Source organism: Bombus pyrosoma, linkage group LG15, assembly GCF_014825855.1.
Source record: "Bombus pyrosoma isolate SC7728 linkage group LG15, ASM1482585v1, whole genome shotgun sequence".
Lineage (NCBI taxonomy): Eukaryota > Metazoa > Arthropoda > Insecta > Hymenoptera > Apidae > Bombus > Bombus pyrosoma.
Genome location: NC_057784.1, coordinates 7,234,876 through 7,247,849, shown reverse-complemented (window position 1 = coordinate 7,247,849; position 12,974 = coordinate 7,234,876). Strand labels below are relative to the sequence as shown.

General features: G+C 38.5%; 1 protein-coding gene across 10 annotated transcripts in view; it reads left to right on the top strand.

Moving 5' to 3' along the window:
* LOC122575621 (max dimerization protein 1-like) overlaps positions 1–12,974 on the top strand; it is a 234,691-nt gene that overhangs the window by 134,654 nt on the left and 87,063 nt on the right. For all 10 annotated transcript variants that reach the window (XM_043744807.1, XM_043744805.1, XM_043744804.1 and 7 more), the window contains exon 6: positions 5,393–5,714. In XM_043744807.1, the coding sequence (XP_043600742.1) occupies positions 5,393–5,714 (322 nt within the window). The remainder of the gene's footprint in view (positions 1–5,392; positions 5,715–12,974) is intronic.

The following is a 12,974-nucleotide window of genomic DNA, read 5'->3' as shown; positions in this document are numbered from 1 at the left end:
GCGGTCGGTGCACAGACGAAGGGGAAGTAACTTTAGAAATAAAAAGGAAGGGCACATGGAAAAGAATCGTTGCGAGAGAAATCGAAAAATGTATCGAACAAAAGACGCTCTAGCGATAGTAGCGATAGTAGAAATTCGCAGTGTTTCTATTACGAATTCCCCTCGAATTTTCCGCATAAGTTAGATGCACAGTTGGAAAGAGGAAATTTTGAAATACAAAGTAACAACGTAAAGACGTTAAAAGAGAGATTTCTGCACTGATAAAGAAAGGGGAAGAAGAGAAAAACGAGAGAAATTCCGGGAGTTTCGACGTAGAATCGATTTAAGCCCCGTAAAAGTCCCCACCTTGAAACGGTTAATCGGATTGCCAGCGCAAATATACGTACGTATTCGACGTTCACACGTCGCGTCGTCGTCGTCCGCGTTAATTGTATTTCGAACGAATTGAACGCGTTCGACTCGATTACCGGACAAAAAGAAAAAAAAAGAAGATGGGGGAGGGAAAAAAAGGAAAACAGCGACGCACATCGATGCTTCTTGCTGCGTCGCTGATGCAACGGGAAGCCGTCCAATCGCGTTCACCGATCGTTGCGCCTTTTACACCGGAAGCGGATGGCCTCTTCCTCGCGAGTGACCACAGTTTTCTATCTGCGAGCGTTGCGTAAACACTGGAAGTTGAATCTTGACGAATAAATGGGTGGATGTGAGAATTGGATATCATTCGTTGAATAACGAAGTTTGTGACTTTTAGAAAATACACCGACTCGCGGAAGTATTCGAACGCTTGTCGTGCAAAATTTTCATCTTCGTATTATCGTACGTCGATGGCTTACTGCACAAATATCGTACGTCTACTTTCTATGAAATTTTAGTTCCTACATGCAACAAATATTTCTCGGCTGTTTCCTTATGGCGTATAATGATCACATCTCCACTCTATTTCGTAATAAATTCGTGAAAAAGAATATTTCCGTATCGGCGCATTTATGCAGATATTTTCTGGAACCATGAACAGGCTTTGTTATTTTGTATTCCTAAAAAGGACGCATAATTTTCATCGTCAATTTTATAATGCCTCTGATAAAGGACAAATAAAAGTGGTTATTTAATTATAAAGTATCATTGAATTTTTGAAACTGTTTTCCTTGAAAACGCTAAAAGTCGACATACGATATTTGTGCAGCACGGAGTCGCTGTGTTATGTAAAATATTCTGAACTGTGATTAGCACTATAACGTAGCACAACACCGTCGTGATTACATTGGTCAAATTTGAGAGTTTGGTCAAGAGAGTTGTACAATGTTTGTTAAGGGAATTCGTAATTATTTTCACGTTTACATTCACACAATTTGCAATTGTTTTCGCCTGTACATTCACACAATTTGCTGTTCTTCTCGCGTCTACACTCACACAATTCGTAATTATTTTCACAGTGACATTCACGCGATTTGCAATTGTTTTCACATTTGCTTTCACACAATTCGCAATTATTTTCACATTTGCCTGTGCGCGCATTGTCACGATCAAACATTCTACATTTTCATTTCGCAGGCGCATTCACAAGCGCATTCTCGAAATTCACAACCGCGTTCCAGTCTGATGCCTATCGATATTTATTAAACTTTTCAATTATATCTATGCGAAACATATCACGAATATAAATGCCAAACGAAACGAGCAATATTAGAAAACAGTTTCAAATGTCATAAATTCTATTTGTTGTAAATTAATAAAGACGATACAACGAAGAAAAAAGAGAAAGAAAAGAAAAGAACGGAAAGATCGCAGAGAGGGGATAACAATCGTAAGATGACACGAATAGATGAAACTCGATGAATATTCGATCGATCTGATCTTGAACGTATAAAAAGAGGAGGGAAAAAGGGCACAAATCGATATAACCAACTGTTAATTTCGAATCGCGTGATACGTCGCCTTAATTACTCGGAGCAGTCTCTTCTCCAACGCAAGATATATATCTCGTGTCTTCTTTAATTGAATCTAGTCCGACTAGTTCTTCCGCGATGACGCTTTTACGCTGGTTGTTGTTATCGTCCTGCTCGATCTTACGTAATAGTTCTTTAGCAATATCGACAATCCGTCTGGCATCCTTTTTCCGTGTAATAGAAAAGATAGTAATACGTTCTCGTTCGTACAAGACAGTTCTCAAGCAAAATTGCGTATGATGTTTCCGATGAAATTGCAGTTTGCTGTATCTTCCAATGGAAACAGAAAAGTCGGATTCTCAGATGTCGAGGTAATTCTAAGAGCTAGATTAATGGTTCAGCAACATTCGTTTTTATTTCCAGACAGTATGGAGAAAATGACACTCGATCCGAAAGTAACAGTCTACTATTGTAGCTAGTAGCGTTGGTTGGTAGCAACAGTTATCGTTTGTATCGTATCATTAGTAGCGACAATTTTCGGTGTTATATCTATCTTATCGAAATGCTAGCTTCCACGGGATTATAGATTGTTGCATTTAAAAAATCGCTAACAAAGAATGTAGGTTTCCTACTGAACCGTTCTCAACATGGAATTAGAAATTTAAACAGCGGATTAATTTATTTCAGATGGACCGTAATCTTAATCTTAACGTTAAAAGTATAATCGTAATAATGCGTTCAAAGGAGGATAGGTTTCTAGGAAGAAAGAAAAATTACACGTTTAAAAAGTTGTCTCTCAGTAATCTCTGTGACGAATTAACGGATTAATAATCCTACAACGTGATTATATTTTCTTCGGTAACGAGTTCCAAATTCCTCGTGTTTGATCAAAGGGAAACTGTAGTATTATTTCGCGTCATTCGTTTAATTTTCCGCGCTCGATGGAGAGATCCGATAGTATCGAAGTCGCTTAAAAGGAGCATCGCCGAGGCAGGAAACATTTTTCATTTAAGTCAAAGAGAATCGCGTTGGGTCAGCCAGGAAGTTGCTTCTTTTCCTTCAACAGTAGCGACGAACCCCTATTGCGATGGGAATCCAACGACTGTTGTTCGTTCGAAAGCGATTGCTTCGGATGTTCTTCAACGAACCGACGGTCTACCTAATTATAAAGTTAAATTAAGTATTGATACACCGGTGTTCTTCCCTTGTCTCGTGCAACTCGAAAAACCTTTGTCTCGTGGGCTTTTGTACAAACCTGTCTGGATCTTGTCATTTTATTCTTTGTCATCGTTCGTACCGATTAATCTTTTTAGTACTTTGACCGATCATACTCGTTGCCGAGTATTTACCCGGCATTATGGTTAACCGTGGCTACTCAACGAAATTTTGGGTTTAAGCTTAATTATATTTTCTGCAATCGTTATCGCGTAGTTTCGATATCGTAGCTTTAGTATCGCGGTCAACGGTGATAAATTTATCTAAACGCTATCGAAATTGTTGGAACGTGACCATGGAACGTCCATGTGTTTCTGCGCGTTCGAGAAGTGCTGAGTGGTAGTTGACCGGATCTTGATCGTAATTGGACCGCGAGTGTAAATCGTGTTTTAATATAGCCCAGACAACGAACCTTGAAGCTCGTTGCAGTCGATTGCTGGGAATTATTCCCTCTACCTTTATCGCGCGAAAAACGTGCTCTCGTATCCTGAGAGCTGTGCCCTTCGTACTATTAAATATTTAATAGCAAGAATATATCTGTGAAAAGATTAACAATACTGAAAATTTCTATTACTACGGCGTATTTCACTTGATTATTCGATATATTTCTTTGGGAATAACAGGATTTCATAATTTTTATTTCGATAAAAATTTTTCAATCCCGTTGCGTTCTTTTACATCGTATCAGATCGGATTATGAATTAAACGATAAACGATAAACGATAGGCTTTAGATAACGAACGATCGTGTCTTTTAATACTCAAGTAATTGTTTAAGTTCGGGAAGAAAGTACGCACGGTTGTCTATCTGCGATGTAGCGTTAAAATATTTCCTAACCGAAGCTAACTCGTGCCTGTTAAAATCAAAGTAGAACTGGGATATACGAATTCAAGAACAAGCATTCGTTTCAGATTTCTCGGATGTCACGAACACCAGAGATATATTTCCCATTCGTGCGACAAATTTTCTGATTAACGAATCGAAACCCAGCTCTTGTTTCCCGATTTAATTAACAGAATGTCGTTCATTTGGACGTTCCCTTGGCTATTAATAGAACGTGAAATTCTTTGAACGATTCCCTGACCAGGCAAAATAATATCCCATGCCCGGTTCATTAACACGAAACGAACATTCCCAATGAGAAGTTTAAATTATCTAAATCTCATGTCAGAGCCCTCGAATTAGCTGCGGCTTTATTGTAATCCTCGCGAGCTTAGCGAACTGTGTTCCAATCCCCCTCTCCAGCCCATTAATTCCGCGATTTTTCAGCAGTTTCGTATCCGCTCACCAGAATTAATCTTCGAAATGAAGATGGAACAAAAGCAGAAGCCAATTGCCGCGAGTCCCGCCATGAACAGAAACGCGGTTAACGTTGAAATCCTTTTGCGCGCAGTTTCCCGTAAACGCATTAAAAAAATACTCCGATCCCGGGCTAACGTCCAACGGGATTATCTGTAGCGGAATTTTTTACAGGAGCATGATAAATCAGGGGACGAACGTTCGAAAGATTAAAACGTCTATGATATTCTCTCTCTCTCTCTTTTTCTCCTCGTTGCTTTTCCTCTCTCTTTGAAAAACCATGTGGCAAATTGATTTTGTTGGAAGCTGTTCTCGCTGTTCTATTAGGGTCTTATGGTTAGTTGACTTATGGAAGTTTTATCGAAATACGTTAGAGTATTTCAGGGGATGATATTACGTCGTTTGGGCTATTTTGTTTCTACCTGCTTTAGAATTACGTTAAGGAGGAACAGAGTATTGGGATGGAAACGCGGTGAAACATAATTTAGTTCAAAGTACATTTTCTAATGAGAATACTGGCATTGCTGGAACAAGTATAGAATAATCATGGAATAAAATGGAGTAAAAAATAATAATGGATTTCGAAATTAATTGTAGACTCAGTTTCGTCATGTTTTCTCGTTTTGTTAAAAATTCTCTTAAATTTGAAGAAAAAAGAAACAAGAAGAAGGAAAACGTATAAAAGAATATTCACCGATATGCGCGAGACTTCTCCTCTCAATTCTACGTTAAATACTTTGAATATCTAAAGTCCCCCCCCCTAAAACCAAAAAGCCAAATTAATCCACACATCCAAAAATCTAGATGTTAATTTTTAAATGAAGCATCCACTGACAATTTCTGACAATTCAACCGCCTGAACATCTTAATATCGACCGAATATCATAATCAACGAATATATCTATATTAGAGATATACGCCTCGATGATATAACCTAAAGGGATTGAATCGAGGTTGCATGATGCATAATGGGAATGAACGTTGGGTTACAGAGCCTGGAGGAGCGTGAACGCAAGCACGCCGTGCACAAGGAACAGCTGTCTCGCGAGCAGAGGTTCCTCAGGCGACGGCTAGAGCAGCTGACAAACCAGACAGGCCTGCACGTGTTGCACGGCCTCCACGGCCTCCATGGGCTAAGCTCGAGCGCTCCAACCGGTTCCTCTTGCGGTCCTGGAGCTGCCGCGGCCGCGGCTCTTCTCTCCAAACGGCGCAGCGTTTCCGAGTGTTCTCTCGGCACGGCTTCGTCGACCAGCTCCACGGCCAGCTCCAGGAACTCCGACAGGTCTGCAGGCAGTCCCTCTGTCTCGGAGTCCGGTAAGTGCTGCTTTACCTCTATCGCATGCTATCGCTTACTGTTTCAAATGATCAATCGATGTTGCACGCTAGGAGGATCCGGTCATTTTCATTCGGCTGTCGACTAAAATTGTTATCGTCGTTATTATACTGTGGATTTTTATGCAAATTCGTATGTTCGAAAATAGAACCCAAAAAGGTGGAAACTCGGTGGAAGATTGTTTTTCAAAATATTACAGAAAGCGCTATACTTTGGATATTTTACAGCGGAGGGGGACATTTTTATGAAATTTAATTTTCACTGAATGGATTTATATCTAATCTTCCATTTGCAACCTTATCTTTACCGACGTCGCCTGCATACTGGATCGTTCCAGTTCGTGTGGTTCTTCTCACGTTTTCGCGTTTTTGAAAATCCCTCGAAATTCTTGAATACACTTTCGAGTTTCTTCGCAAGTTTCACATAAATATGATCCAGTAGTTTTCATCGCTACATGTTACCCTAGTTTCTCTAGACAAAGCGAAATTTAAACAGAGATGGATGTGGAATGAATGAGAAATTACTTAAAATTACCGATCGCAAACGACCCAGTGTGCAGAAGGAGGATTAATGAGAGCAATGAATAAATATAATATCTGTATAGATGACTGTTACCAACGTTGTGAACAATTTTTAGTACGAAAGTTACTACATTTCATAATGTATCAATTTTAAACTTCCTTTTATCCATCACTGCAGTGCCTTGAATAATTATAAACTGAATCCTATTTTTAGATTTTTCATGATATTAAAACAAAAATTGGCAAACTCGTTTACATAATTTCATATTATAATACGCGACAGAACTGGAGATAAAACGAACAAAAATCTTCTTCTTTCGAAGTCTGGAAAAGATTAAATTTCCTCCTAAAATTGTGTTCTTCGCTGTGAGGAAATACAAAGGCAACGTTAATTTTGTTACGTTTTCATTAAATATTTAATGAATTCTCCTTTATCTCTGATTGCTTCTATTAATCTGTTAGGTACGCTATCCGCTAAACTCATTTGGAGTTTCGTTTCGAATATCCGCCCACGTGGATTTTATTCTTTTCCTAAGTTTCAAGATCTTTTTTATACGTGGTTTCACCTGATCGTAAACTTTTCTTGCTAAAATTCTTCACAGGTTCTCGATGGGATTCGGATCAAGACTCAACGCTGGCCACGGTAATAATTCTATTCCAAAATCTTTGAACCACTTTTTTTATAGTGGCGGCTGTACGAGTAGAAGCATTGTCTTGTTGAAAGATCGACTTTTCGTCCTCTATTTCGATTATGAGAGCCAATGATTCGCTATGTAACATCTCCTGATATCCTACAGCGTCGAATTTGACTTTTGCTAAAACAATTTCTCTTAACATATCCAGGCACGACCGGTGGTCCCTTGGAAATATTGAAGGAATAACGCAAAAAATGTGTTTGAGTCTATAATTATCCACAGCACTGTATATATCATTCCATGCTACGTGCATTGCGCGTAATTTTTCACTTTCAAATTTCCCGCAAATGCATAAAAATCCGCAGTGTAACTATCGCTTTTAGTAACGAGTACGATCGGGCCGCTCAGGAGCCACATTGATCAACTGTATAAATCGAAACCTTCAGAAAACCGATCGATATACCTTACAGACGCTATTTTTTAATTTACCTTAGAATTTACAATTACTTTTACCATGTTCCTGCGACGAACGAACTTATGGAAGCAAATGGTTCGTCCGTCGAGAACGGAATATTAGTGGCGTACTTCTGCAATGAAACTAAAAGATGCGTTAAAACTGTAGTTGATCGGTTTCGCTTCTGCGAGGCTCGTTAGTTACTTGCAAGTTTCAGATTTTTAAAGAGAGATAAGCCTTTTATTCACAGTTCGTCTAAAATTGTAGCGGATCTTGAAGCGTAAAAGGAATATTACAAAAGTGTGGCCACTTTCTTCTATTTCTAGCACTTGGACGAGTGGTTAGCATCGCGGTTTATGCGTTCCGCGTGCTTTCTATATCACGTGATTATCGTACAATTTTTTATTAATGAAAATAATACGTATAGGAAGATAGGAGATTGGAACCTCGGAGAATGCAAGCTTAAAATCGTCGATATCAGTATCGTATCGGTAGATTATTATACCGATCATGGTCATGTGAAAGCGACATAAAGTTGGCCGTAATATGGACAACGCTTTGGTCGTTGCACCCATGGAACGATTTTAAGCCAGGGATTTCTAATTCCGTGATTTCCAAAGCGATGAAGCAGCAAGGTTAGCTGAGTCAGCTCGTTAGGAGAACTTGGATCGAGCGAGGCTTGTCCGTATAAATATCGTTCGTGGTTGAGGGTAAAATTGGAACGATCCACGAATTATGAGTCAACTGTTGCGACTCATCGCCACGATGCTTCGGTTTCAATGTCACGGCTTCGAGTTCGATATCGGTAGATAAGAATGACTGCTAGAATTGGAATTTTCTGAGACATTCGGAAAATTGATACGAACTTGAAATTGTGTAGCTATGTAACGAAAGAACGAAATTTTAGGAATTTTAGATTTACATGAAATCCCTCTAGAGCGACCTTTTGTGTCAAGAAATTGAAGAATTCCAAGTCTGTAGGTAAGTAATTATTTGTACATCCTCTTGAAAATTATTTTTGTGAAAGGGTTTTCTTTAAAATGGGAAACCTTAAGTCTTATTTTGAAACGCAGCTTTGTGCGAGACGCTGGACGTTATAGAAAAATAAAAGAAGAAATTACAATTTACATATTGGATAACAGAAGATTCTAAACTTGTGATATTTTGACAATTCGTTCAAATTAAACAATTACGATTTATACGTAGTTCCGTTGAGACAGAAAATTCAAAGATTCTAAACTTATTACATTTCGAAATTCGCTGCACTTCCTGGCTGGAAAGATTTTTAAACAACAAGATTGGTACTAATCGTGAACAAGTATGAATTAGTTTCGAAGAGTTCGAAACGGTTGATTAGCTAGCGGTTGGTCGTTAATTAGCAGTTGCAATTCTTCGGTTTGATTTTAAAGCCATTAGAATCGAGAAACGATTAGTATCACGAGTCTTAAAACAATCTTTGAACCCCGTTGAGACCCGGAAGAGATATCACTGGTACAGCTTGGCAACTTTCTTTCTGGTTACACGAAAGTTGCCCTGCTCATTTAAATATCGTCTGTTTACTAGCCACTCTGATGATCAGGGCGATCGCGTATCCGAGAGACTGGCGCAAAATTCTCTACCAGGCACAAGCTATTTCGCGGAGGAAGTTGAATCCTCGCATATCAATATTTAATTTAACTTTGTAATTAGCTAAGGCTTCCCTGTGCATTCGTTTAAGAACGCCTAGATCGATGGTCCTCGGTGTTTGCAATAACAAGAGGACGTTGGATCTTCTCGTTTTGAAACCAAGTTTATCGTTTACGTGGAAGAAGAAAACGAATTTAAGAATGAACGAAGATATCGTTTCATTTGCAGTGGATCGATCATTCAAACAACGTATCGTCTTGTTTGAGAAATCTCATTATTTGCATATGACTTTTGCCATAGCTTTTTATCTTATCTTTTACCACAAGAAAATTCTTTTCTATTTCTTCCTGGCTGTCTGATATCAAAGAGAAGATACGGATTTTCTCACGGTATATAACTGACTCGTGCACTCTTTTATTCAAGAATAATAGAAACGTAAACAATTCTATCGCAGCAGTTACGTTGTGAAATCACAGATAGAAAGATATGGATAAAATATAACAATATTAAACGTAATAATTGTTGAGGTTGTTAGACGTATAATGAGAGAGACGCGTGGATAAATTATAAGGTAGAAAAATATATTTGAAATACGGAAGTGAAAAGTACAAAAAATTGAAATAATAATATGAGCTGGTCCAGATCCGCACGCTAGCTAGCAGTGTTACTCTATAACCGAAAAAGCCAACGTCGCTTGTCGACTGTTTATGGTCTGCCTTCGTCCCAGTCTTTTGTCTATACGCTGTCGATGGCTTCAGTGCTTTAGAAAGCTAAAAAGACCAGATGTAGAGTTTTCTTAAAAGCGGTGACCTTCAACAATAATAAACGTAATAATGAGAAAATCAATATGAGGGCACTACACATATATTTTCGCAAATAAGGAAAGAAATGATTAAAAAAGGATTCGTTCGTAGATTTACAATGAATATTGTTAGGAAGATGATACATTTACACTGTACATGTGAATGTGTGTGTAAGCGTCGGAGAGCGTCCAGGCCTTAGCTGGGACAAAAGACGATTAGCAACCGTTAGAAGCATCTGGAAGAGTCGGTTGACAACAAGCGTGCGCGCAAGTAGGTTTCCGAGGTCTTCAGAGTGTAAAATATAACTGTTGTGTGCTAAATAAAGGAAATTATTTGTATTTCCGAATCCCTCCTATATCTTTACAAATATAATAAATCTAAGCGTACTTCGAAGAATAAATTCATAATCACAAGTTGCGGTCTTTCGATCGCGATTCACGAACTCACGTTCGTTACTAGTTGCTTCGGTCGCGACGTTTGACGAGATCTGAAGGAGAAGGTGGAAGAGGTGGAACATTTTTACGAGCCCTCAGCAAGAATCGTCGTTGCGTATTACCGCGAATTCGCCGAAGACGAGAGAGGGACCGGCTGAGTCAGCCCGTTAGCAAACTTCCGGCTCGTTCTCCGCCGCTTATGAAGTTCTGCTACGTAAGACAGGCCACGGAGTTGCAGGCCGACCGATAAAAAGTTGCACGCGACGACACGTTGCCTCCACGATCGACCAACGTCAATCTCTCTTTCCATTCGATCGATCTTTTTCATTCGTCGATAAAACGAAAAAAAAAAAGAGAAGAAAAAAGTACGCAGATTGGCGATGAGATTTTGAAAATTTTTATTTGCCAGATTTTCTCGATTAACGTCGAATAAATGAAATTGCCTGTTCCTCTGTTAACGTATTCGTTTCATTTGAATTCTATATTCTCTTTATTGCTGCAAAATCAATATTGATTTACGCGAACATATTATTGTATCTCTATCACGAGCAGTAAATGTGTTTGATATATTACATTTAACAAATAACCACCGATAAAACAAATAAACATGCATGATATTCGATGACAAGTCAACGAAACTATTATATAGTGATCCATGGTATAAGTAAATAAAGAAATAGAATCAAACATATATTCGTGCAACATCACGATCGATAGTTGTTGCTATTCGAACAATGTAGAACATTTAAACCTAACTCTAACGTCGAAAATCGTTCCCCTTTATTAATTAACCCTCACAGTGCTATGGATGCATATATGCGTCTGGCGAAAGTCATCGGTGTGGACTAAGGACGCATATATGCGTCTGGCGAAAGCCATCGGTGTGGACTAAGGACGCATATATGCGTTTGTCAATTTTCCCGAGCACCTACGCACAAGTAATACTATTACGTTTGTGTGAGATAAATATAAATGCATTTCAATGTTAATGCCGCGTTCGAAGAAACTGTCTTTTCTTTTTTTTTCTTTTATTTAATACTTTGCATTCACAATTTGTCCAATTTGGACATTTGGTAGGATAATCGTGCCGGCACAACACAATTATAAAGAAGAAAATGTGTTGTTTGTGTGAAAAATAAGAGAAGGAATGATTGTTTTGAAATTTTCACGCACAACTGAATTATTAACTCGTGTTATATTTACTAAATTTAGTTTTCTAGTTTATTGTTTTCTAGTTTACTACCCAAATTCTAGTTTATTGTAAATTTCAATGTTTATAATAAATAATTAATACTAAAAAATAACGCTCTTGAATCATTTAATCTCGTGCAAAAGAATTACTATAACTTGTTACGATTTGCGCTTTGAATAGTCAATCAACAGAGTTCAGTACAGCGAAAAAGTATTCAGTCCACAGCGATCGTCAGCGATGGCAGCGTGCCGTCCGTACGGATGGCATAGGCTCCGAGTATTCAGCACTCTAAGGGTTAATAATTATTTTATTTGCTTTATTTTGATTGCCTTGTTAACTAATAACACTAACTAGAAACTAATTTTAAAACACTTAACTTTATAATAATGGTTTTTATAGAGTAAAGCAACTGTTTTGTTTATTAATCTTATTACTGACGGAAATGGTCGTAGCAGAAAATATTGCCATTTCTTCGTGACGAGCATACTCGTCAAAAACAGGTAACTGGTCAAAAGGTAAAAGAACTAGCGCATCCAGGTCTGTATCGCGGTGTTGGATATGAATCTGAAATAACGCGTCCCAAGTGTAAAAATAACAAGCATCCAACCTCTATCTGGTTGTGGAGTTTATGACTCTGGCTTCCATAGAAAGATACATCCAGCCCTCCTATCGAATTTTGCCCGATTTCAATCTGTGAACCGCCGCGAATGTAACTCGCGAGAGATCGAGTCGGAACGATAAGCCGACCGAACCGTACGAAGGGGAACGTTTTAAACTTGCCACCATCCTTTTCTTCGCTCCTTCCTTCGTCTTCTTCTTCTTCTTCCTCTTCCTTTTCTTATTTTTCTACCTCGGCTCCTTCGGTCATCGTTTCTTTCGACGAGGTTCTCCTCCAACCACCTCCCGAGGGATCGTGTAGCCACGGAATCGATGCTTGAAATATGCTGTCGTAAATTAGACGCGACCTTTCCACTCGATTCTTACAGTCGGACCTCTACTTGCATCGTTTGCGGAAGGGCGGGGTACTGTGATGTAACGCTGAGAAACTAATCGTCGAGATTGGGATTTCGAGGCACTCGACTGAGATACAGAAATTTCGCTAAATTTAAGATTCGATTGTTTCCAATCGAGATACAGAAATTTTGATAAATCAGAAGTTTGGATGTCTCGAATCGAGATGATAGAAATTTCAGTTTTGAAATTTCCCTACTCCCATTCGAGATATAGAAATTTTATCGGATTTGAAATTGTGACATGTTTCGGATTCAGATGTAGAATTCCAAATTTAGATGTAAATGGAGATACGGAAGTCTCGGCAAAGCCGAAATTTGGATATTTCGAATCTAAATATAGAAATGTTGATAAGTATTAAATCAGAAAATCAATAACAAACAGAATACGTGAAAAAATGAAGCAGATGTACTGGTTAATCAATAGAAAATCTGAATTAAGCATAATCAATAAACTAAATATATACAAAATAATAATCAAACCAATCTGGACATACGGAGTCCCACTACGGGGGATGACAGCAATGAGTCACATAAATAAAATAGAAACAGAGCAAGCAAAAATC